This window comes from Cydia pomonella, chromosome 8, assembly GCF_033807575.1.
Source record: "Cydia pomonella isolate Wapato2018A chromosome 8, ilCydPomo1, whole genome shotgun sequence".
Classification (NCBI taxonomy): domain Eukaryota; kingdom Metazoa; phylum Arthropoda; class Insecta; order Lepidoptera; family Tortricidae; genus Cydia; species Cydia pomonella.
This window is the reverse complement of record NC_084710.1, coordinates 8,970,851-8,994,231: the sequence shown is the minus strand read 5'-3', so window position 1 is coordinate 8,994,231 and position 23,381 is coordinate 8,970,851. Positions and strand designations below refer to the sequence as shown.

Below are 23,381 nucleotides of genomic sequence, written 5' to 3'. Positions count from 1 at the left end.
TTAAGAATTACACCCTAGTCTACAGAATCATCAATCTACTCAATTTTCATACTGTTGCGTTGAATCACGTCGCCAATACAATACACGATCGAGGTGAAATGCGACTAAAGTAATTAACGATTGAGTCATAACGCGAAAGTTAAATGCACGATCGAGGTGAAATGCGACTAAAACTAATAACGACTAAAATAATAAACGATTGAGTCACAACGCGATATTTAAATGCACGATCAAGGTGAAATGCGACTAAAACTTACAGCCACTAGAAAAAAAAAACTATTGAGACACAATGCGAAAATTAAATATGAGATCGAGGTGAAATGCGATTCGGTGATTTACTACAACAATTTTATGCTTTTGGGGTACAGGTCTAACAAATCCCAAGATGATAATCATAAATCCATAAATGCCAAATGAATAGTAAAAATGTATCGAAATGACAGATGCTACGAAAAGTGACGTGACTGTTTCTATACATTATTTAAGTTTCGCTCGGCTTTTTTCATCAACGATTGTCGACTTCATAGGCATTAAGCCTCTGAAAAATTCCAAGAGTTTTCATGTTTTTGAGTCTCTGCAATTTAGCACACCTGTTCCCTAGTCTTAATTACCAAACGTACTTTTCCTTTGTCCATCAATCCATGACTCCCATATGTCAGACAAATCTACTGATTCACTTGTATAGGAAAGTCTCCGCCACTAATAATGCTATTAAGCACATTACTTAATATGACCGTAGAGTTAAGCATGAAAATATTAGCTTACCTTGATAGGTTTACCTCGAAAGTGTTTATGTTGTAACAAAAAACAATTTGCTTTGAACAACAAGAAAAACTATGCGGCAAAAAGCACGGCTTCAGCTTTATTTAAATTGGGTACTTGACACATTTTGAATATTATAACAAAATTTAGTTAAATGGATAGAAAATGAGCCATCCATTATAAAAAAGTGGAATTTAAAAAAATATATTGAGATTATAAAAAAATACAAGGCTCCGAAGTCTCAAAAAATTTTTTTTCTTTGTCTTTCAAAAATAGAAAAGTAAATGGTACCATTCGAATCCTTACATTTTATTGAAAAATAAATTGTATTACAACTATACACATAAACGCAATATTTCAGGGTCAAAATGGCAATTTCCTTGATCTTCCATACATTTAGGACAGACTTATATGTATGATGTGACGTCACATCACCTTATCATTTTGTGAGAGGCGTTTCAATCGTCGACTGCGAGCGTCAGACTTTTACTCTCATTTCTGACCTTTGTGTTGCTTAATTGCCATGAGTCCTATATAGACATTTGATCCTCAGGAAAATCAAGATCGTTTGACATTATTTACAAAAAACAGTCAAGTAGCCAATTGTAATCTGATCGGCGATTGGCCCTAATCACACCTGATGGAAAGTGAAGACAGGGTTTAAGACGGAGCTCACCGGTTCAGTAGTAGCCTATTCACTCTGGCTTTAAAGAGACCGAGGTAATATTTATCAGGGAACACAGATGGGGAGAGCGCATTCCATTATTTAGCTGTCCACTGTAAGGACAAAGGCACACATCTTCCCTTCACATCGTCATGTCAAATTTCTTGTATAGGTAATTTTAATATCCAATAATGTATAATTTCTTACTAATTTCCATAAATTATATCAGGCATGTTCACTTGGCTGTCACTGTCACCGTGTACGTAAATAAATAGGGTTGGATACATATTCATCTGGTATATAAAGTTTCAATAAAATGCTTGAGTAGAAGCCAAACCGTTTATTACTAGTTTAGGTTGCATACATATTACACAATCCTAGACTAAACACGGACTCGCACGTGTTTAAAAAATATGCTATTGACATTAAAAATCTTTACATGATTTGATATAAGTGATATTTTGATACTGCAGTGCATGTTGCCTGTACTTGCATACTGGTGTACACTGTGAGTACTTAATGTGGAATCATCATCAAATCACGTTAAACATTTTAATTTTACAATGAGGGCCTGGAAATGTTCCATCCCTGAAGCTGAAGTAAAAAAAAACAAGCACGAAAATAGCTGTATTGAAATGGATTTGTATGGTGCAAAACGATAGTGTACATTTTACTCACAATAAGCGTTAACTATTTTCCATCAGGGTCGGGGTAAAGCTTCTGTAGTTTTAAGGTATACTTGGCTTTAGGGCTGGACCGAGACCTAATCCACAATATATCTTAAATAAGTAGTTACTTTTTTTAAAATACGTACGCCACATCAAGGATACGCCTATATCATTGATCATCTTGCAACTCTAGACGAACTTCGTACTGTGAACGATACCAGATCCACCAGCCGAGGGCATGCCGTGTCGCAGCCGATACGATCCAGCAGTAATAACATACCTGGGATCAAACATTTTATCGATTAGAGAAAATTAGGAAATATTATCTAATTTTTCTTCGTAACTTCCAAAACTCCCACAATCAATTCAAATCAAAATTAATTATGCTCTGGTAGTTATGACCAAATTTAAAAAAACCTTTCAGAATTGTTTTATAGCACTAAAACCTACATCTAGTTTAAGTTTGTGGTTTTATCAAAAATACATACTGTATAAAACAACTAGCTTCTGCCGGTGACGCCTGGTGAATTATAAAATTGTCTTGTCTTGTCTTAAAAACGCAGAAGAGTACATTGAGTTCTTATTTAAGAATTTTTTTTTACACTTAATAAAAACATATTTTTACAAGCAAACCCTTGAGTGATCACTAGCATCGATAGTTGAGTTTATCGATACAGGAACTCCCTACTTGCCAAACAGTTTTGCCCCACGCATTCCTTTGTCTGATAATATGTGTGTAAGGATGTCCAAGTATATATAATGTATTATATTATTATATACACATTTATTTTATATGTTTTATGAATTTATTTAAAGCAAAGCAAATTTCCTCTTATTTCGGGGGCTCTTTTGTTTTCTCCGCCATTTTAGCGAGATTAATGAAATGTAGGCCCTTCGGAAGTTCCACCAAAAGGAGGAAAGTTAATTATCTGTCCAGTTCTATGAACTGGACCCAGTGAAATTGGACCAATTATTATTATTGAATTTGTAAATTTCAGCTATACGGAAAATTATAAAAGTTTATTCACCTGAAACAGAAGTTTGGAGGACATTTGATATTACAATTTAAATAAAACGGAAACCTTCAATATCATTAGCCTAGCAAATTGAATAAAACAGATGCGTCTTGAATATCTCAAGTCTCGTTTGAGTGAATCTAATTTCCTGTATGTCAGGATGTTACGCCTTGCCAATGTGGCGTAACGAATACAGATGCTCTAAACATCATGAATCATGATATGGAATTGAATATCTCGAGCTATTTAATCATAATGATGATAACTGTAACTTTATATCGACAAAAGCTTAAAGAATACACCCGTGTTTTAATTGAATTCCATTAAATTCGGGGTATGGGTAACAGGTTGTGGGTACTAGTACGTTTGAGGAAACTAAGGCCACAGCACACGGCGCGTAAGCGTAAGAGACGCGTAAGCGTATCGTAATACGCGTGTAGAACGAGAGCACTACGAGGACGTACAATTTCAAATAAGTCCGCACTCGAAGCATCATCGTAGCGCAGCGTATGAGATTTCTCTCGTCATTACGACAGGCGTAGGGTAATACAGGCGTAAAAAACAAAACATGAAACTGATTTACTCGTATGTGATGTGAAAAGCAGTATGTGTAACATGGTAGCACATTTATTTCCACCTTGGGCGTTAATAGTGTAAGGTGTACGCATAAAAAACCGCAAATCGATGAACAGTTTAGCCATTTGACACACGCATACTAGAGGTCAAAACAAAATTCTTGAACCGCAGTTCCTAATAAAAAAAATCCCCTAGGAGGGGAGCGCCGAGTCGTTTATTTTTTTGTATAGGAAAAAACATTTTTTTTTCAGAAACCTATCGTGTGTGGTATTATCAATCACTGCACACGATAGGTTCAGAAAAAAAAAACCCATTCAAAAAATATAATGATTTAGCACTCCCGTCCTAAGGGATTTTTTTTAGGAACTGCGAGTCAAAAATTTTGTTTTGACCTCTAGTATGCCTGTGCCCAATAGCTAAACTGTATATAGATAGTTTACTCATTTCAAATTGAGTCCCAGCTTTGTAATGCTCTTTACGTGACATATAAAGAAATCTTTAAATTGTATTCTCCCTTTTTTGTGCACCCACATCACATAGAATATACATATACAAACTCAGATGTGCCTAAATTAGTTTATACGCAAATACCTTGAGGTCAAATGCTGCATAAAATATTAACAAAAGGGTGGCGGGATTTTCGAAGGTTAAAGTAATGAAAAAATTTCCGCATCAGGTCTACGTTATACTCGTAAATTATAACTTAGCGATAAAGAGACTTTCAGTAGCGGCGCGTGAAAATTCTGGCTAGGCAACTCGGAACAAAAAAACACATTAACATTATGTACTTTTTTTTCATGATAAAAGTGAGGCGTGCGCTAGTTGTGTCCTTGGGCGCGACCTTTTGCAGGTAGTGTATAACCACCTTTGCCATACTATTATACACACAACATACAAAATATCACTGGTTTAGTAACTTTATATATAAATTTGTGCACACAAGTAAGTAAAATCACATAAAAACATTTAAAACTCTAATAATAACAACAAGCCTTGGTAACAACCGGGACGGGAGTGTTCACAAACACACAAATTCTAAAACCTATTACTACAAACCTACAAACAGTACTTTCTTTGAAGAAACGTTCTTTATCAAATTATTAAACTTGAGACTACATAAGATTCTTGGATTTTTCTATAAAAATTCCACATTTTTTTAAAGGTTTTTACAAAAATTGTTATCAATGATAGCAAAATACTGTACAATTTTACCCATTTATTCAATTCAATGTTTTTGTATGGCAATATTAGGCATTTGCGCGGCAAACGCCACTCGATTCAAAATTGTGAACCATTACACTCCAATATAAATCTTACCTGTTTGTATTTAAGGTTTAAATTCAAATGAAGCAGCATGTTAATAATAACTGACGTTATCGCGGCCGTATACCGAGGGCCTACCGCGTACCCCGAAGTTCGCAAATTGCGAGCATCTTTCTCTGTCACCCTAGTTACGCCATTGGAGTAAAAGAGAAAGTAGCCCGCAATTTGCGTACTACGGTGTTCGCGGTAGGCCCCTCAGTGCTCGCGGACTTTATGAATATGTGCGTGCATTTTTCCAATATAAACCTTATGTTATTACGTTTAAGGTTTTTATTCAAATGAATAACCCGATACAAGACCGAGTTGCTTTGAAGCTCATTCGCGTGGACTCTCTATAGCAAACTTTATGAGCGTGTGCGTGAGTTTTCGTATGTGTGTAGTGGCGCATGAATGAATAGTCAAGCTTAGCTTCACTTCGCGCGCCTGCTATGATTAGTGCTTTAGTAAATCGTGTTATCAATTCCAAGGTAATGTAATACGTAGTGTTTTCATTATGGATATATTTTTAATTTTAATGATGATATATAAGTTTGGTTTATGTAGCAATAAATTTTAGGCAAGCCGGTGGGAATCGAGTTGTATGGATCCGCCGCCCCTGGAGACTTTAAACCTGATGTATTTTTTATGAGGTATAAAAAGCTTTAAGCGTGGTCATCTAATTTGGTTAATGCGATTAAAGTTTTAGGAATGTTAATAGTAAATTTATTTTTAGAAGTCGATGCTATGTATTTCTGTCTTCATTATTATAATTTGCAATACAACTTCTGCATGCAATACCTTTTAATGTTGCCTATGTACTCGTAGATGTTTCTCATTGTTAGTGAATGTATTTTTATTGTTAGCAATAAAACGTTAAGTTAATCTTGACATACTGCCATGTGACGCACAAAATGAGTAACAACAATGCTAAGTTTTGATTTAGAAAAAAGTAGAATAAAAATATATTTGACGCGATTTTTTTTTTATGGTCATCCAATTCGGCCAACCCTTCATACAAAGGCCAAAAAATTATCGCGTTACAATTTTTTTCTTCTACTTTTTCCTCACCGGAATTTGATCCCGAATATGCCCTGAAGAGGATACGGGAGCTGAAATTTAAATATTTTAGGTGAATATATCCGTCTTGCTAACGGAGCGCCTCCTAAAACTGGTGCAATAAAGAAACGCCAGGTTAGGTGAAAAATCCTGAGTAAAAATCTCAAAAAACTATGTTTCGTTCTCGACTGTTTCTTTCTCCAAATCTTTACCAAAAGTAACAAATTTTTGAGATTTAAATGGTAATAAAATTATGTGTGTCGGACTGTTTTTTTTTAGGCCAATTGATGCCAGTTTTGAATACCATGCTTCTTTGCGGCCTAGTAAATTAGACCGTTTCTGCGAAGATTTAAAGTGCCCTAGCGCCTTAAGAAACAAAAAATATCAAAAAAGCAAATCAGTCAGACACAGATATTAATTAATAACAATAATCTGTGTTGTAAAAAAAATATTGCTCTAGCGTCAAAGGAAACAGTCGAGTACGTTTGTATGGAGAAATGACTATTCCTGTTGCCTCTTAAACGGATTCCCATTATTTTTGTTACATCTTGTATACAGAATAGAACACTGAATAAATTATTATATCAATGAAGCAAACGCACTTACTCCGCGTGGCATTAAAAATACCCTAAGCTCTGATTTTATCGCAGACACTAGAATGACAGTTTGATTGGCCAATTTACGAATCCAATTATCTTGCTTTTATAAGTAAAATGAGAGGTCGTCCGGATACCATTATCCTCTTAGGGTTCAGTGTCCTAATACTAGTACAAATCACCTCCAATATAATTTAAATCTTAAATAAATGAAACATAGTTGCTTTTGTTTTGTATGGATTGATTTAAAAACAAAACAAATTCAACTCTATTTTCTATTTGTTCTAATTCGATTGCCAATTTTCCTTGAATGGTGAGGCGCAAGTTTTTTTTTTTATTAGGTAAAGGTAAGCATTTGACCACAATCTTACCTGATGGTAAGTGCCGATGCAGTCTAGGATGGAAAATGCGCTTACCTAATAGATGTCTATTCACTCTTTATTTAAAAAGATCCAAATTAAAAGGACTGGGAATAGATTTAATAGGTTATTTTAGTATCTGTGATATGAAAATAAAAAATAAGTTTTGTCCAATTCTTCTTATAATATTATCTGAAAACAATGAAATCACCAATACCTATGAAAGAGAATTTGAAATAGAGGTGGATTGGCAAAGAAAACTTTGTAGCCACAGTAAATTTACTGCCATCTAACGCCATTTGACTTTGATCCTTATTATTTCACTTATATGTGTTAAATTTCTTAAATATCAAAAAGAGGCGTCATCTAATAGATGAAGGGCCAAACGTATGGCGGCATCATTTCGTCCTTTAGCCGATGCCCGGTAAGTAAGTCACTCGAGGTGTAGTGACAGGTTTGGCTGAATGGGTGAGTTTCCGTGACATGTTTGTTTCATTGATCCACAGCAATAAGGATCTAGATGATGTACAGAAGCTACATTATTTAAAGGGGCATTTAACTGGCGAAGTTGAACAGTTGTTGAGACACATTCCAATCACTAAAGATAACTACAGTACCAGTTGGGAGCAACTTGAAAAGCGATACAACAATAAGAAATATTTATCAACTTGCGTCCTTAATCGATTGTTGAGTCAGCGTAACTTGGCTACTGAATCTGCGAGTGCCCTAAAGGAGCTGTTAGATACAACCAACGAGTGTCTTCAAGCGCTGAAGAACTTAGGCATAGATGTTAAGAGTTGGGATGTTATTATTGTGCATTTAATGTGTTTAAAGCTAGATGCTGAGTCGCGAAAGCAATGGGAACTCAAGTCAATTGAACACAACAATGAGCTACCAACTTATGAACAATTTCAAAGATTTTTAGAGACACGGTTTCGCGCATTGGAGTTCATTGAGCCAAAGCTTTCTAGACCCAGCACCAATGCTCACCAGGGTTCTAATACTTCTGATAAAGTCCATCACGTGTCAGTTGTAACAACCCCATCTTGTGCATTCTGTTCTGAAGCCCATAAGATAAGTAATTGTAAGGAATTTGCTAAACTTGATACTGATGCTCGCCGTGGTTTTGTCCAGTCACATAACCTTTGTTTTAACTGTCTAAGACCTCATCATTCAGTCCATGCATGCCGTCAATCATCTAGATGCCGAATTTGCCAAAGAAAACACCATTCCTTGTTGCATTCCAAAAATAGCACACCAACAACTGAGTCTCAGGAGTCTCAAGAAACAACTCACTCAGTTGTAACAAATGTGGTTGCACCTGCAACTGCATCTCACCCGTCACTTGATGATGAACCCACTACTACAAACATTAAAAACCATTTTTCGACAGCTCGTAGGTTGGTTTTATTACCAACAGCATTGGTTAATGCCATGTCGAAATCTGGTCAACTCATAACACTCAGGTGCTTTATCGACCAAGGATCAGAAGAGTCGTTCATTAGAGAGTCTGCGGTTCATCTGCTCGGACTTCCCAGGATTCCGCACAAAAGCACAATCACGAGACTATGTGAAGATGAAGGAGAGAGTTCTGTGAGCTCTAACTCGTCGGTGAAGTTAACAATCACATCTCGCGTAGACTCTGATTTTAAGGTAAATGTAAATGCTTTTGTGTTAAGCAAACTCACATTAAATCTTCCAGAGAAACGAGTCAATGTTGAGTCTTGGTCCGAGCTGTCTAGTTTAAGTTTAGCGGATACAACATTCAATGAACCGGGACAAATCGACTTGCTACTTGGTGGAGAAGTTTATAGTCAAATACTCATGGGCGGTGTTCTCAAAGCTCCACAAGGAGGACCCATCGCTCAGCAAACTTCCTTAGGCTGGATCATATTCGGGCCGATTCACTCAGGTGAGTCGGAATTACACAACAAGATCAGAGTTAACCACATTCATGTCATTGACAACGAACTTCTGAAGAAGTCTTTGGAGCTTGTGGCTGATCTTATTGTGCCAGATCCTAAGCAAACACTCACTAAGGAAGAAGATAAGCACGAAGACACCTAATTCATAATATTAAAATATACGGTTTCAACACGAGGCGTCCGCTTTGTTGTCTATTTTGAAATTCTATGTAGCAATAGATTACTCTGGTAGTGTGCGGTGTTTGTAGTTTGACAACTTGCAATAGAAGTTTCATGTGTTACTATAGTCGAATACAACTTTCAACCAACTTCGCCTGTCGAAAGATCTCTAATTTAATCCTCATTTACTAATTAAAAAGGCTTCAAGACCCGTCGTATAAGGCCATCGAATTCGGTTGTCAACGATTTTTTGTGACTTTAAGGGCCTGTTTCACAATGTACAAGTAAAGTATTGGATAGCTAATTAACAAATTAATTAACTGCCAGATAAAACCTACTACAAAATTTAGCACTTTCTCTATCAGTTAAGCTTATTTAAAGACACTGACATATATGTATTAGACAGGCTATCGAGAACAAATTGTGTCTACCATTTTCGGCGTGTGACATCTTCTGTCACTAAGCTAAAGAATAAGCATAGCTGTGTAGCTAGCGAGAAGCGAAACTGTCATGACAACTGTTCATTTTCTGCCTATATAAGCACTGTAAAGAATCTAGATAAAATGTATTTATTTCCTTACTCGCTGTTGCCCGCGACTTCGTACGCGTGAATCTGTATGTTGGTGGTTATATATTCTTCATGAGCGTAGAACATTATGCAGCAAAAGATTGCAGTAAGGACGGTAAATCATTTATTACCAATTATACAACGAATGGGATTTGTCCGTCCCATCCCAACCAACGAAGTTTCTAGATCCTAACTAAAAAAATGCTCTCGATGTAATCCCTGTCAACCCCGTTAGAAGAACCCTTTGAAGTCCACTATTAAAACAAGATAGTCACACAACTCTATTTGACTCTCGTACTCCTAGCAATTTTGATGAAATTGCATTTATAGCATAATATACTCTATAAATATGAGAAAAACACCATAAAAAAATGACGAGATAAAGGGTAATATATTATTATTGTGTATAATATTCTGCAAACAATAAGGTAGGTTATCATTAGTACCTACGTGACTATTAAGATGTATCTGCGTAATAACGTATCCTATGCGCCAAAGAAAATGGCGTACCACCGCGAGTGCTTAATTAAAATGACGTTACAAAATAATCTAAATGAGCGTAAAACAAGAGTTTTTCGCAGTGGATTGTTAATATATTGCTTTTATTACGTTTCTTGACATAATTAGAATACATTTTCATAACACACACTGACATTTTTAATTTTTATATATTTTTTAAAATTTTTGGCACATGCATGGCATTTCGCCAGTAGCAGGAGACGAACTAAACGCAATGAAGTGCCAACACTTCATTGAGGTGCGGAAACATTTTGTTAGAGATACCGACTCTAGTACTATACCTCAATGTTTAAAGATTGTGAAACGCCAACGATGACTTTATTCGTCAGATAATTCGCAACTAGTGGCAAGTAGCTTATTCAGAACTTTACTTGGACATCGTGAAACAGGCCCTAAGCCTCTTTTCTTTACCTACAATTAAATAACTATTTTCTAGGTAATTATAAGCTGATTTTTTACCAGCTTCATGTAGGCACAATCATAGAAGCCAGTGGCCAGAGCGTGACTTGACTCTCCTGCGACACAGTCCGGTCAGCAGCGCCACCGGGATATCAGCAGATACTGGAGTTGATTACTCACCAGAGTCATGCAGGCGAGCACGAACGTGGAAGCCAGCGGCCAGGGCGTGACTTGGCTCTCCTGCGTCATCAGACCAGCTAGGGTGCGCCCGGACAGCCACGCGGCTAGCACCGCTAGCGGGGACATCAGCATTATGCCGAGACTGTCCACCATCAGCTGAAACAAATAGTCATGAGGTGATCATTTGGTTGGCCACATCAGGTCAAATACAGGAATAATATTCAGACTAACGTAATAAATAAATAAATATTATAGGACATTATTACACAAATTGAATAAAGTCCCACAGTAAGCTCAATAAGGCTTGTGTTGTAGGTACTAAGACAACAATATATATAATATATGAATATTTACAAATACTTTAATACATAGAAAACACCCATGACTCAGGAACAAATATCCGTGCTCATCACACGAATAAATACCCTTACCAGGATTAGAATCCGGGACCATCGGCTTCATAGGCAGGGTCACTACCCACTAGGCCAGACCGGTCGTCTAAAGAAGTAAAAAGAAGACAGATGAAAGTAAAAAGAAGAAAGAAGTCGTAAAGAAGTAAAAGTTTGAAATGGCCTGCCTGTTATTCTATATTTTTAAGAAAAAAAACCGACTTCTATTAGAGAGACCGGTGAAAGAAAGATTATTGTTGATTTTGTATTTCATACAATGAAATTACAAAAAAGCGTCCTACGCCTACGGCCTAATTATGTAGAAAAGGGGGTAATTTTTTTCGCTGCACCCACCTTGACACATTCCAAATTTGACCTATGGTTGACTGGAAAGACAGGGTATTCGACTGAATTTAAAAATATAATAATAACAAAAAGGCAATAAGTTTGCTTAAAAGAGATGTGAAGTACCCTCAATTCCTCATGGGATCCATCATCAGAACTCAAGCTTGACAAAAATGTGCCTTGAAAACCTAACTGCTTGACAAATATGCGAAGAGAACAAACTACCAAACGTGAACTATGCGTCGTTGAAGAATTCCGTTCTGTTTATCATCAGCAGTTTGACATCATCAAATGTCACTTCTAAAAAGGTAAATGCTTGATTTATTGATGGAAATACTAAGATCACTATATATTACACATTTGAGGAGTTCTCTCGATTCTTAATGGACCCCATCGTCAGAACTCGAACTTGACAAAAAAACTTTCTTGAAAATCTAATTTGCTTAACAAACACAGCGAAGAGGACAAACTGCCAAATATGAACTATGCGTCGTTGAAAAGTTCCATTCTGATCATCATCAGCAGTTCCACTTCATCAAATGTCACTTTTTTAAATGTAAATGCTTGATTTGTTGATGAAAATACATAAATCACTATATGTATGCCTTTCTCATTTGAAGAGTTCCCTCGATTCCTCATGGTTCCCATTGTACATATATCTAATCAATTACATATATAAAATCGGTTCAGAAATGACGGAGTTGTGAATTAACAAACATATAAAAAAACATACAACCGAATTGAGAACCTACTCCTTTTGAAATCTTGAAGTCGGTTAAAAAAAAATCGGCCAAATGCGAGCCGGACTAGCACAGGAAAGGTTCCGTACCATTATCTATAAAAAACGGTCACCCATCCAAGTACTGACCCCGCCGGACGTTGCTTAACTTCATTGATTGGATGAGAACCTCGAGATTGGAAAGAAATATTTATTTTAGTCTGTTTTTAGTATTTGTTATTATAGCGGCAACAGAAATACATAATCTGTAGAAATTTCACCTGGCAAACTATCACAGTTCATGAGATACAGCCTGGTGACAGACGGACGGGTGGACGGACGGACAGCGGAGTCTCAGTAATAGGGTCCCGTTTGACCCTTTGGGTACGGAACCCTAAAAAAGAGACTTAATCTTGAATAGCTACAGTATGAAAATAAGATAGCATATAAAGATGATAATATACGATCATATACATACATGTACGATGAAACTGAAAGACGTAAGGGTTTTGTAAGGGTTTTGATGTTCATTGACTGTATTTTGAATGTATGTAAACTACCTACTCCGTGTATACTTTGTCTACCATTATGTTGTGCTTACTCTTACTACCAAATGAAAATAGACGCTTTGAATTTGAAAACTCCACCTACTCGTAAATAAAGCAGTTTACTTTTCGAATAGATCACAAGCACACTTTGGATTGGTTCATTCCCTAAATGAACCCGACTGGCTGGGACTTGGCAGAGTGCCAAACGTCCGGTAAATGGTCATCGATAGGGGTAAACTTTAATTATGTGTGCAGGATGCCTAGCCTAGATGCCAATTGTTTGCTCTACGACAACGAAACGCTTTTTTTGTCTCTATCACTCTTACATATAAGTGCGATAAAAGACAGATAGCGTTTACTTGTCGTAGCGCAAACGATTGGCATCTTGGCTAAGTACCCTCTGTACAGTAAATAACACCGTCGTGTTTACATTTGATAGTATCTGAAAAAACTGACTCACTAAGTTTCTAATATTAGTGACCTTTTGTGTTGGTCGTAGATGAGCTAGGTGATTATCACTACACTTTGTAAAACAAATGTATGTTCGCGATAGACTCAAAAATTATGAACGGATTTTCATGCGGTTTTGAGCTATCAATCGAGTGATTATCGAGGAAGGTTTAAGTTTATAATTTGTTAAGGTTTTGTGTAACCCATGCGAAGCCGGGGCGGGGCGCTAGTTGAAATTAAAAGTAGTAATTAAAAATGATTTTGACTGGACTTGTAATGTAAAAACGACACACACACCTACCTTAGGTGTAGAGTTAAAATTATAATTTTAAAATACACAAATGTGAATGGTTAATAAAATTGAGTTGGAATACATTTACATTGTATTATTTACATTTCTATTTATATAAAACTGTTTGCATTGAAACATTTGCATTGCATTTGAAACAAGTAAATTACCGAGGTACATCGACCGAACCGAACAACCGAAATATTACCACGGAAAATTCAATTTAGTTCTTGTCAATCCCTTTTATTTCCGCTTTTAGAAATAAAAAAGAAAATGCATCTGCAAATTTTGCCGAACTGGTAGAAAATCACGAAAAAGTCACATTACATTTTTCTAACTGCCGCACGAAATTACGGAAAGCGAAGGTTCAGAAGATTCAGGATAATCTTGGCCCCTCATTTTATCGTCATACAAACCGGCCGATTCTCGGCAGTCGGCGTTAGGTTTTTTTCTCTTTATTTTGGCACAAACAGTCATTACATTACAGAAGAGTTATATAGGTTTAGCGGGCTTGGTTTCCGCAACTCAACGTCATAAGATTGCGCCAATTTTTTCACGGTGGGTTGGCGTGTCCAAGAAGCCTAACAGTCCCTTCATGTTGCCGACGACTTTTGGGCGAGACCCCGGCGAACCGAGGTGTTGTGCCCGGTACTCTGCCACCCCTGGACATTTAAGTCAGCGGTATTATTCCATAATGTTTCTATCAAGATTAACTCGATAGGAATAATATGTTTTTTTAATCGTTTTTGCGTGACTTGGGGACCCGGGTACGTCCTTAAACTACGTCCACAAGAGAGGTATGGGCATTGTGAATGTCATCTCGCTTTGTGTGGTAGGCCACAGCACAGCGGATGTCATTCCAGATCTAGAGCAGAGCCCAACTGGGGAAGTACCTCCACCTTACAGAAAATCGCAGCCAAATTACACTAGACTCTACTCATAGTGTTGTGTTCCTGCCGGTGAGTAAGGTTGCCAGAGCTCAACGAGGGGTGGGAGGGGGTTAGGGTCGGCAACTCCTCTGGAGTTGCAGGCGTACATAGGCTACGGATACTGCTTACCATCAGGCGGGCCGTATGCTTGTTTGCCACCGACGTAGTATAAAAAAAAAAGACTTATGTTTCCCATTACTAAATTACACTCGTGACGTCAAAGTATTTTCGCAAACTGTTACACGCTCAGTTCCCCTACAAATCAACGAACTCTTTCCTTCTATCTCGATATAGTTCTGGGATTGACAATGTAAAGCTGTTTTTTAAGAAATATCGAAATAAACTTGTGCAATAATGGAAACTGTATAAAAATAAGTAGCAATATTGACCTAGTATGCTATTTTTCACATAGACAGAATAAACAACAACAAATAAATTTTACACATACATACATCTCTCGCGCACGAGAGGAGGCCTGTGCCCAGCAGTGGGATGTATATAGGCTAAATTATTATTGTTATTATATACATAGGTTGACTTCCAAAGGACTACGCATTGCAAAAAAAAACGAAATAATTTCATATAAGACCCTTAATTGCGTGACTTGATCGTTCCTAATAGCAATATCGGGCTTCTTACTAATGAGTTTCAATCTCTCAACTGTCACTTCGACTTACCACGTCTAATTATTTTAAGACGTCTGAGGTCAATAACCATGTATTTGCACGAGAATACGGCCATCTTTATCGCATCTATATAATAATGTTGCAGATATAATAGTTTATGAGACTGCTACATAATAAAAGGCATTAAAATACCCGAGTGTGGGTTTAAGAAACGAGTGAGTGAGTGAGTTTGTTTTTTAATAGGATCACACGAGTGTTTTAATGCCTAATTATGTACAGTTACATACACTATTTTATCTACACACATATTATAAACTTTCTATAATATATTCACAAACCCGAACTACAGCCAACGTCGGAGCATCGTTGCTATCTTTGCGGACCTCGCGGGTATGTGGTGGCGTCACCGAAATGTCTTTATCGCTCATTTTACACGAAACTTTTGCTATAGGTACTTTAAAAACCACATAACATATTCATTTTATACTTAAAACTAATTAAAAGATAAACTGTACGTCAAATGGCGGTAAATTAAAACTTTTTTCACGCATGTCACGCATTCGTATTTTTTTTTAATTCAGAGACAAACTAGAGTCGGGGGCCTTTTTCCGTATCATTCAATACAAACTAACATGCGAGATATGTCAAAATTGTATGCAATTGACATTTTATTTCGAACAAATAGGCATCTCGATTGATATTAAAATAGAGGGCAAATCGAATTGTTTCAGATATGGTCCGAATTTGAATGTATAACGAATATAATAAAATCGATTTTGATGTAGTTATGAAGCAATTACAACATCATCACAGATAAGAAATTTGTTGTAACAAAACAGTTTATCGTAATGTTGGCCATTATTTACGGATTTTGAAGGCATCATAGAGGGTTTATGATATGTGTGTATATAAAATATTTAACGTAAAGTTTCATAATATCAGTCTGTCTTCTTTACAATTACGATGTTGTAATAAGCGGAAGTAAAAGGGGTTTATATTTGGCTTTATTCATTGATTTACTTCGTTAGCCACTTAACTGAATTTGAATTTCAAATTCATAATATAAAGCCCCGCATTGAATAATAATGAAACTTGTTACCTACCGGAAGAGTTCTGGTTAACTTTTTGGCACATGAGCATATATATTGATTGGGGTTTTGGGTGCGGGAATGATCTCATGTGTTTATATACGAGTAGGTAACTTTGTTTATTGTAAAATAGTTGCCAAACTACGAAATAGGTAGTATGCTCCAAATGTGCTTAGAAATAATATAATAGTTTCTGTTTTCAAAGTTTTTACCTATTTTTTTGGCTAGTGCAAAGCATTCCCGTAGTTAAAACCCCGATGTGTCCTGATGAGCCACAACACCACACCACACATCAGCACGTGCTTATGAGCAGTGTTTACGCATCACCCCAACGGTGCACACAGCGGGTATGTTTCCTCGTTCACAGAGGTCGTGCCCGACATGAAACCATCGCACTAGCTCTTACCTGTTTAGCGTTCTGACTCAAGAACCACATGACCAGCGCTTTGAGCACTCCATAGCGATGCACACGGCGCGTATGGTACCGTGTACCACAAAGCTCGCAGCGCGACTTGCCGGATTCAGTTAGCCATCGCTCTAGACACCGCACGTGGACGCGTCCCACCTAGTACGGATAAATGGTTATTATGTAAAAAAATAATAATATTAAATACAAATAATATTTTTTATTATAATGACAAGATACCTATGATGAGTAGCCAAGTTCGTCCTCTATCGTCATAATGCCACTTATGCCTAATATTTTTTAATATATAATATTATTAAAACGATTGTCTGTACTAACCGTGCCACGGCAATTGCATGCTGACACCAACCTCCCGAGCTCCGGAGATAAGCAATCCCCACTGTGACAGATTCTACACATATCATCCAACGAATTATCGCTCTGCTGTTCCAACTCTAACATCTCTAGTTCTGCCGTGTTCACCGTATAAACATGGATTTCTTGGGCCCAATCTCGCGTTTCTTGAGCCCAGTCAATCACGTTTGTCCCTACTGTCTCCATACAAGAGTCTATAGCAACATCTACACTTGTCCCATTATCAATTACTTTGTGAATTTCTATACTAGGGGTGTTAAAGACACATAAGCTATGCTTTGGACTGCGAACTCTTGCTCGATGTTGATGCCGTTGCTCCCGAAGGGCTCTCTCCGTTGTTTCTCGTTTATATGAGTGTGGAGACGTTTGCGGTGTAGGGTGTGACAATTCTAAGGATGCAGAGTCTATGGCAGTCTTTAAATTATGGGGTTTGGTAGGACTTAAGTCAACTGAGGTATATATTTCTGTACTTAGTGTATCAAAGACAACCAAGCTATGTTTGGGACTGCGGACTCTTGCTCGTGGTTGACGAGTTGGCTCCCGTCGGCTTCTATTTATTGTCTCCCGTTTAGACGGCGGTGGCGTCAACTGTGGTGTAGGTTGGTTGGATTCTACTGATGCGTTGTGTGTAGATGTGCTCAGGCTATGGAGTTTGACGGCACTTGAGTCAACAGGGTCGAGTTTGATCTCTTTTCTTACTGGTGACGTGGTCGAACAGTTATCACATTCTAACACGACCGCCATCGGTTCTAATGCTACTGAGCGGTTTTGAAGACTTTTGTTTATGGATTTATTATTTTTCAGTGACAAATTTGAAGATGAATTGCTGAAACAAAATACATAAAGATCATATTGCTCTCACATTGGTGTTTTAAAGTGTTATTTATATTATTTTTTTATACTACGACGGTGGCAAACAAGCATACGGCGCGCCTGATGGATGGTGGTGGCTGGTGGTTATACTAAAGCTTGTGTTGAGGGTACTCGGGCAACGAAAAATAAATATAATATATAAATACTTAAATACATAGAAAACATCCACTCAGAAACATATACCTGTGCTTATCACACAAATAAATGCCCTTACCGGTATTTGAACACAAGACCATCGGCTTCATAGGTAGGGCACTACCCACTAAGTCAGACCGGTCGTCAATTTGCATACTGTGGGGCTTAGTCACTTTGTGTAAGAATATCCAATATTTATTTATATTACAATTCAAAAGTGACATATGTAAGTATTTTGTTTAACAAAAATAAAATAAAAAAACAGTAAAAAACGTAATATAACCACTAGTTACATTGTTGTAGTATATTACGACTAGGAAACTATCCGTATTTTTCATACCTACAATGACATTCAAGTAAAAAGATGTCACCAATAATAGCTTGTTATACCAATTTATCACTAGGTATTAACATGACTATTTTACGAGCCGTCGACTTCCCATTATAATAAAATTAGACATATTAAAAAGTGACGTGCATCATATCAGGCAGGTAAATAAATAATTTCTAGCGAAAATTGAGCAGGACCAAAATAATGTTGCCGAAAATTTAAGTCAGACAATACCAAAAATCGCTGTTGCTACATATAATTATTGGAATATTTTATTGTTACTAACTGATAACTTTGTTTTCCGCTTACTGCTCCTAGACTAGCTACTTATTATTATTAAGGTAGGGCACTCAAGGTCTATTAACACATTACTTATGTTTACATTATTTTTTGTACAAGACTGTTTGTTGCCTAAATAAATTAAAAAAAAAAAAAAAAAAATATTATCAAGTTTCCAATTTGTCCCTCAAATCCTCAGAAAATTAAGGTAATCAAAATTTTGCTGTTAAAATGTGATGGCGTGTCGAAAATGCTAAGGAACAACTAGACTCAAGAACTGTAAACACAAAATCAGAAGAGCACTGATATGATTTTCGTAGCTGTTGCTACCAGTTTTCACCTTAACTTTTTTTATAATAAAGCACTCAGTATCAACGGAATGCGTTTGCCGCACCTGCTTCCCGAAAACCCGTCATTGTTTTTTGCGGCGAACGCGTGCGTGAAACCCCGCGACAATCGCATTGTCGTTTTTACTTCGTTAAAACAACATAGGACTACTTTATTTATGCGTACTGTAACGCTGCGTGTGTAACGCGATTTAGGATCTTCCCACCACAACTGTCGGGGCATTTATATTTAAAGTTGTTACGCGGTAAGAGCAGCAGTAACCGAAGCGCGAGTCATAATGCGTCAAACGCACACTATAGTAAATTTCGATGCTAGTGCGGAAGAATGACATTTCCGCACGTGTATCGAACGACGTTTTTTAATACAGTTGCGAAAAAATAAGAAAAACAACAAGTATTTTTTATGCATGTTCTATAAGACAGAAACAATTGTAAATATAAAATATTAGACTATTATTACCTAAGTATCGTTATTTACGATTGTTTGTGTATCGTATATTTAAATTGTATGAAAACAACATCCAATGTTGCCTTTGGAAACTTAAAACATTCTTGCAGTAAGCAAAAAACGCCTCTGCTTTGACAGGCGTTTCGGCAGCTATTCCGTTCCATTCAGACAACTTATTAAGAACGGTTTTTCAATATTAAAAAATAAAAGTGTTATAATGATGAAGAGGTAAGTAATAAAATATGAAATATGCTTATATTTATTATTTTTACATTAACAGCAGGTTTTTATGTTGATTACGTGTTTTAAAGGAAACTAACATTAACATTCATCAATAAGTAGTCATGAATTGAAACAAGTGGAAAAGTAAAAAGCACTAGTTCGCGAAATCCAACTTTCCGCACGCTAAACAGCTGCGTAAAGTAGCACTTTTTGAGCAACTGTATTAAAAAAATATTTTATCTTCATAGTAAGTATGTGTAAGGTGTATCCTTGTTTATTGCGTGAAACGCGTCCATTTGGTTACGTTTTCAATACAAATTTCTATGACCGTAACAAATCGGAGAAACAAAAAATGTATGAAATGTTGGGGACACTTTTTTTCTCGTAGTATGATCGAAAGGGCTCGTAATTCTTAGTGGCAATTAAAAAGAATCTAAAATTTAAAATGCAAGGTGTGGGAAGACCGTTTTAAGTCGCGTTGTAGACACAGCGTTGTACTCATAAACCAAAGTTGCCCTGTGTTGTTTCAATATTGAAAAAGTGACAAAGCTCTTGCCGCTGCGTTTACTGCACGCGTTTGCCGCAAAAAACAATGACGTGTTTTCGGGTCACATCGTGGCAAATGCGTTAAATGGGATGCGTTTGACGCGCACTATTTTGCATCAGAGTATCTTATTATAGAACATTGTTTTACACGGTGAACGCAGCTAGCGGTAACCGCAGCGTTGCACAAAAACATTTTATCTTCATAGGATGTGTGAGGAATATCCTCCTTGTTTATTGCGTGAAACGCGTCCATTCGACGCAAGCGGTTAGGATCTCCCCTTTCCACACATATCGAGAAGCAATCGGCAAAAGCCGATAGGAAAAAGCTTTATAAGTCGTCTCAGCCGTCGCTTTCCGACGTGACATCATTTTCGGTTTTTCAGATTCCGCGTCGATGGGCATGTCTACTTAAAGTACCTCCCACTTTTGTGTTAGGATTGGGAATTTCTTTATTGTTGCTACTTAGAATTTATAAGTTTAAACAATTTACTTAGATAAAAATGTCCCGAATACATGTATTGTTGGTCCATTTTCGATACAACTTTCTATGACCGTAATAAAACGGACAAAATAAAAATGTATCAAATTTTGGGGGCACTTTTTTCTCGTATTATGATCGAAAGCTCGTGGTTTTGAGTGGAAATAATATTAATAATCCAAAATGTAAAATGCAAAGTGTGAAGAGACCCTAAATTGCATTACAGACACAGCGTTGTTAGCATGAAACAAAGTTGCCCCATGTTGTTTAAACGCAGGAAAAATGACAATCCGCTTGCCGCTGCGTTTACCGCACGCGTTAGCCGCAAAAAACAATGACGTGTTTTCGGGACGCAGACGTGGCAAACGCATTCCGTTGCCCGCAAGCGTTTAACGCTGCGGATTTATAAATATGTATATATTATACATACATATCGTTGTCTAAGTACCCACAACACAAGCCTTATTGAGTTTACTGTGGGACTTAGTCAATTTGTGTAATAATGTCCTATAATATTTATATCAGTCAAGTAACCATTCACGTGACTGGTATTAATATTATAGAACATTCTTACTAAAAAAAAGCATAAGTTATTACTAAAATTATTAATCATTTGTCTTTCATGTTTTACTTTTGACTCTCAATTGCTCAAAGGTTGACTGGAAGAGATCCCTTATAGGGATAAGTTCGCCTTTGTACATTGCCAACATTGCTTATTGTATCTTTACCTGTCCATTATCTACAATAAAGTGTTTACATACATACATACATATACATGAATCAACACCAATTTCACTGTTACGGATATAGATCAGCATCATTATGATTAATACGTGTGCAATAAACAAAAGTAGTCTTTATATTATGTAATTAGTTTGCACTCGTATTCTGTCGTTCTACATAAGTATATCAAATATTCACACACTCGTGCTACAGCGAGTATTACCACTGCAATGTTCTGCTGCTAGATTGCAGCACTAGCACATATTGTAAACCATAGAGTAACTCATGCTTTTTTGACAAGTTTTCACAAATAATTTGTTATGAAGAAATTTGACATTTATATATCAAGAAGGTTTGTTTACAGATGACCAACTGCGAAACGTGAAAATTGATATTTCGTTATCTGCTTCTTTACCGCAATGCAAGAGTGATAGTCAGATAAAGAAATTTCGATGTTCGTGTTTCTCGGTAGGTCCTCTGTTTGTGCTAGTGGCGTCCCCTACGCAGAGTTTTGCGTAATATTCCCTATTAAATATAAATTGCACTCCACTAGCACAAAACGCAGTGTGGGGTTGCTAGAGAACGTGATGTTTGCAAACTGCTATGCAGCCTTGACCTTTCGTATGCTCCTGTCAAATTTGCCATTTATATAACAATCATGACAACTTCAGGTTTATGTTGAATATATATAGAGCATATCTGCTCTTTAGCATACTAAAGGTTAGTTACAATTTACAGGAAAAACAGACGTTAATCATCTGTATTCTCATAATCATATTTATTTGTACTCGCAGTTATTAATCTATTAGTACGCGTGCATCCTCTGATGCTAACTTGAAACTAATTTTAAGCGTTGTTTATTTACAATCAGTTTGCATAAGAATAAGATTAAGACAAATGTATAACGCAGAAAAACTCGATCATTTAAACCCAAATAAGTTATTTTGGCTATTCAATGAACGAATTATTTCAAATAACTTATCTCTAAAATGCATAACCTTTTCATTTGACATTGCTGTACGAAGTACAAACATACCTTTATATATATATTATTACAAACAGTGTATTGAATCACTCAGCCCGTCTAAACAGACTGGGATATGCTTACCCTTACTAAAACAGCTATAAAAGACTCATTAATGGGTTTTAGGAAGAAACGGCTTTGATCAAGCAAAGCCTTCTTACGAAAACTATTAAATCCCTGCAGCGTACCTATTAGTTGTGATTGTACCTCCTTTAGATAGGTTTTTTCGTGCCACTTCATTCTGAACTGAGAATTTTCTTCGTCTTGAATTTGGCATTTTACTAAAAATATTTTCGGATTTTTTTTGAAAATCTTTTGACGGACATGTTTTGATTATTGAGTAATTTTGACACTTATATTTTTTCTATTAGATCGTATAAGACTTTTATTACCTATTACTATTCATTCAACAATGCGTGTAGGTCGCTTGCAATTAGTTTGTTAATTAATGTAATTTCTGGGACGACCTTTTTACGGAGAGCCTCTAAATATACAAATACTTGTTGTAGGGCAAAATGGACATAGGACTAAAATAGGACAAACGAATTGCCTTGGACGGAATATTACGCCGAAACTAAATGAAAGTTCTAGAAATGGGCACGTGGGTGCGAACAACATTAATAAACGTTATTCACGCAAGAGTGCTACAACATATTATGTACATTTGGACATATTGAAATGTAACTTGTTTGCGCAAAATCATCCAAAATGTAACACATAACAATATTCAGCAATCTTTACCAATTCTTGTTCCCACTACTTCTATGACAATTAAATAAGTAATGGTAAAGATGATTTTTAAGACAAGCGGGAAGTAAAAATGCGCTATTAAATAATATTCTATTATTTATTCCAATGTGTTTATTTTTTCATAAACTTGTTCCTGCTAACATTGTGGTACATTTCTTTAGCTTACTAAATTTACTTATCCACATAACATAACATTCGTGACAGGACAGAAAAGTTCGAGTTTTCGTCAATTTGTTTCTTTAATCCATCCTCATAAAATATACACGTTAGTTTACGTACCCTGTTCACAACTGAAATGGAAAGTAGTCTTTGT

General features: G+C 36.5%; 1 protein-coding gene and 1 long non-coding RNA gene across 4 annotated transcripts; one reads left to right on the top strand and one right to left on the bottom strand.

Moving 5' to 3' along the window:
• Positions 1–60: 60 nt before the first annotated feature.
• Positions 61–1,762, top strand: LOC133520498 (uncharacterized). The gene is made up of 2 exons (XR_009799764.1): positions 61–93; positions 157–1,762. It is a non-coding gene; the product is annotated as an uncharacterized LOC133520498 (long non-coding RNA).
• On the bottom strand, positions 1,752–22,787 carry LOC133520495 (uncharacterized). 3 transcript variants are annotated; one of them, XM_061854936.1, is made up of 5 exons: positions 22,507–22,781; positions 16,877–17,738; positions 16,538–16,696; positions 10,750–10,905; positions 1,752–2,374 (listed from the first exon to the last, which is right to left on the bottom strand). In XM_061854936.1, the coding sequence occupies exons 1-5, from the start codon at positions 22,593–22,595 to the stop codon at positions 2,264–2,266; spliced, it is 1,377 nt and encodes a 458-aa protein (XP_061710920.1). In that variant the 5' UTR covers positions 22,596–22,781; the 3' UTR covers positions 1,752–2,263. The 3 variants fall into 3 exon arrangements, with proteins under 3 accessions (XP_061710920.1, XP_061710921.1, XP_061710922.1); XM_061854937.1 differs by having other exon boundaries at positions 22,526–22,661; XM_061854938.1 differs by lacking the exon at positions 1,752–2,374 and adding an exon at positions 11,181–11,247 and having other exon boundaries at positions 10,847–10,905; positions 22,507–22,787.
• Positions 22,788–23,381: the final 594 nt, after the last annotated feature.

Coding starts and splice junctions, on each gene's coding strand:
- LOC133520495 (XM_061854936.1), bottom strand. CDS start 22,595: ATGCCAAATTCAAGACGAAGAAAATTCTCAGTTCAGAATGAAGTGGCA. Junction 17,739..22,506: donor GGTACAATCACAACTAATAG/GTACGCTGCAGG, acceptor ATTTTGTTTCAG/CAATTCATCTTCAAATTTGT. Junction 16,697..16,876: donor CATGCAATTGCCGTGGCACG/GTTAGTACAGAC, acceptor TATCCGTACTAG/GTGGGACGCGTCCACGTGCG.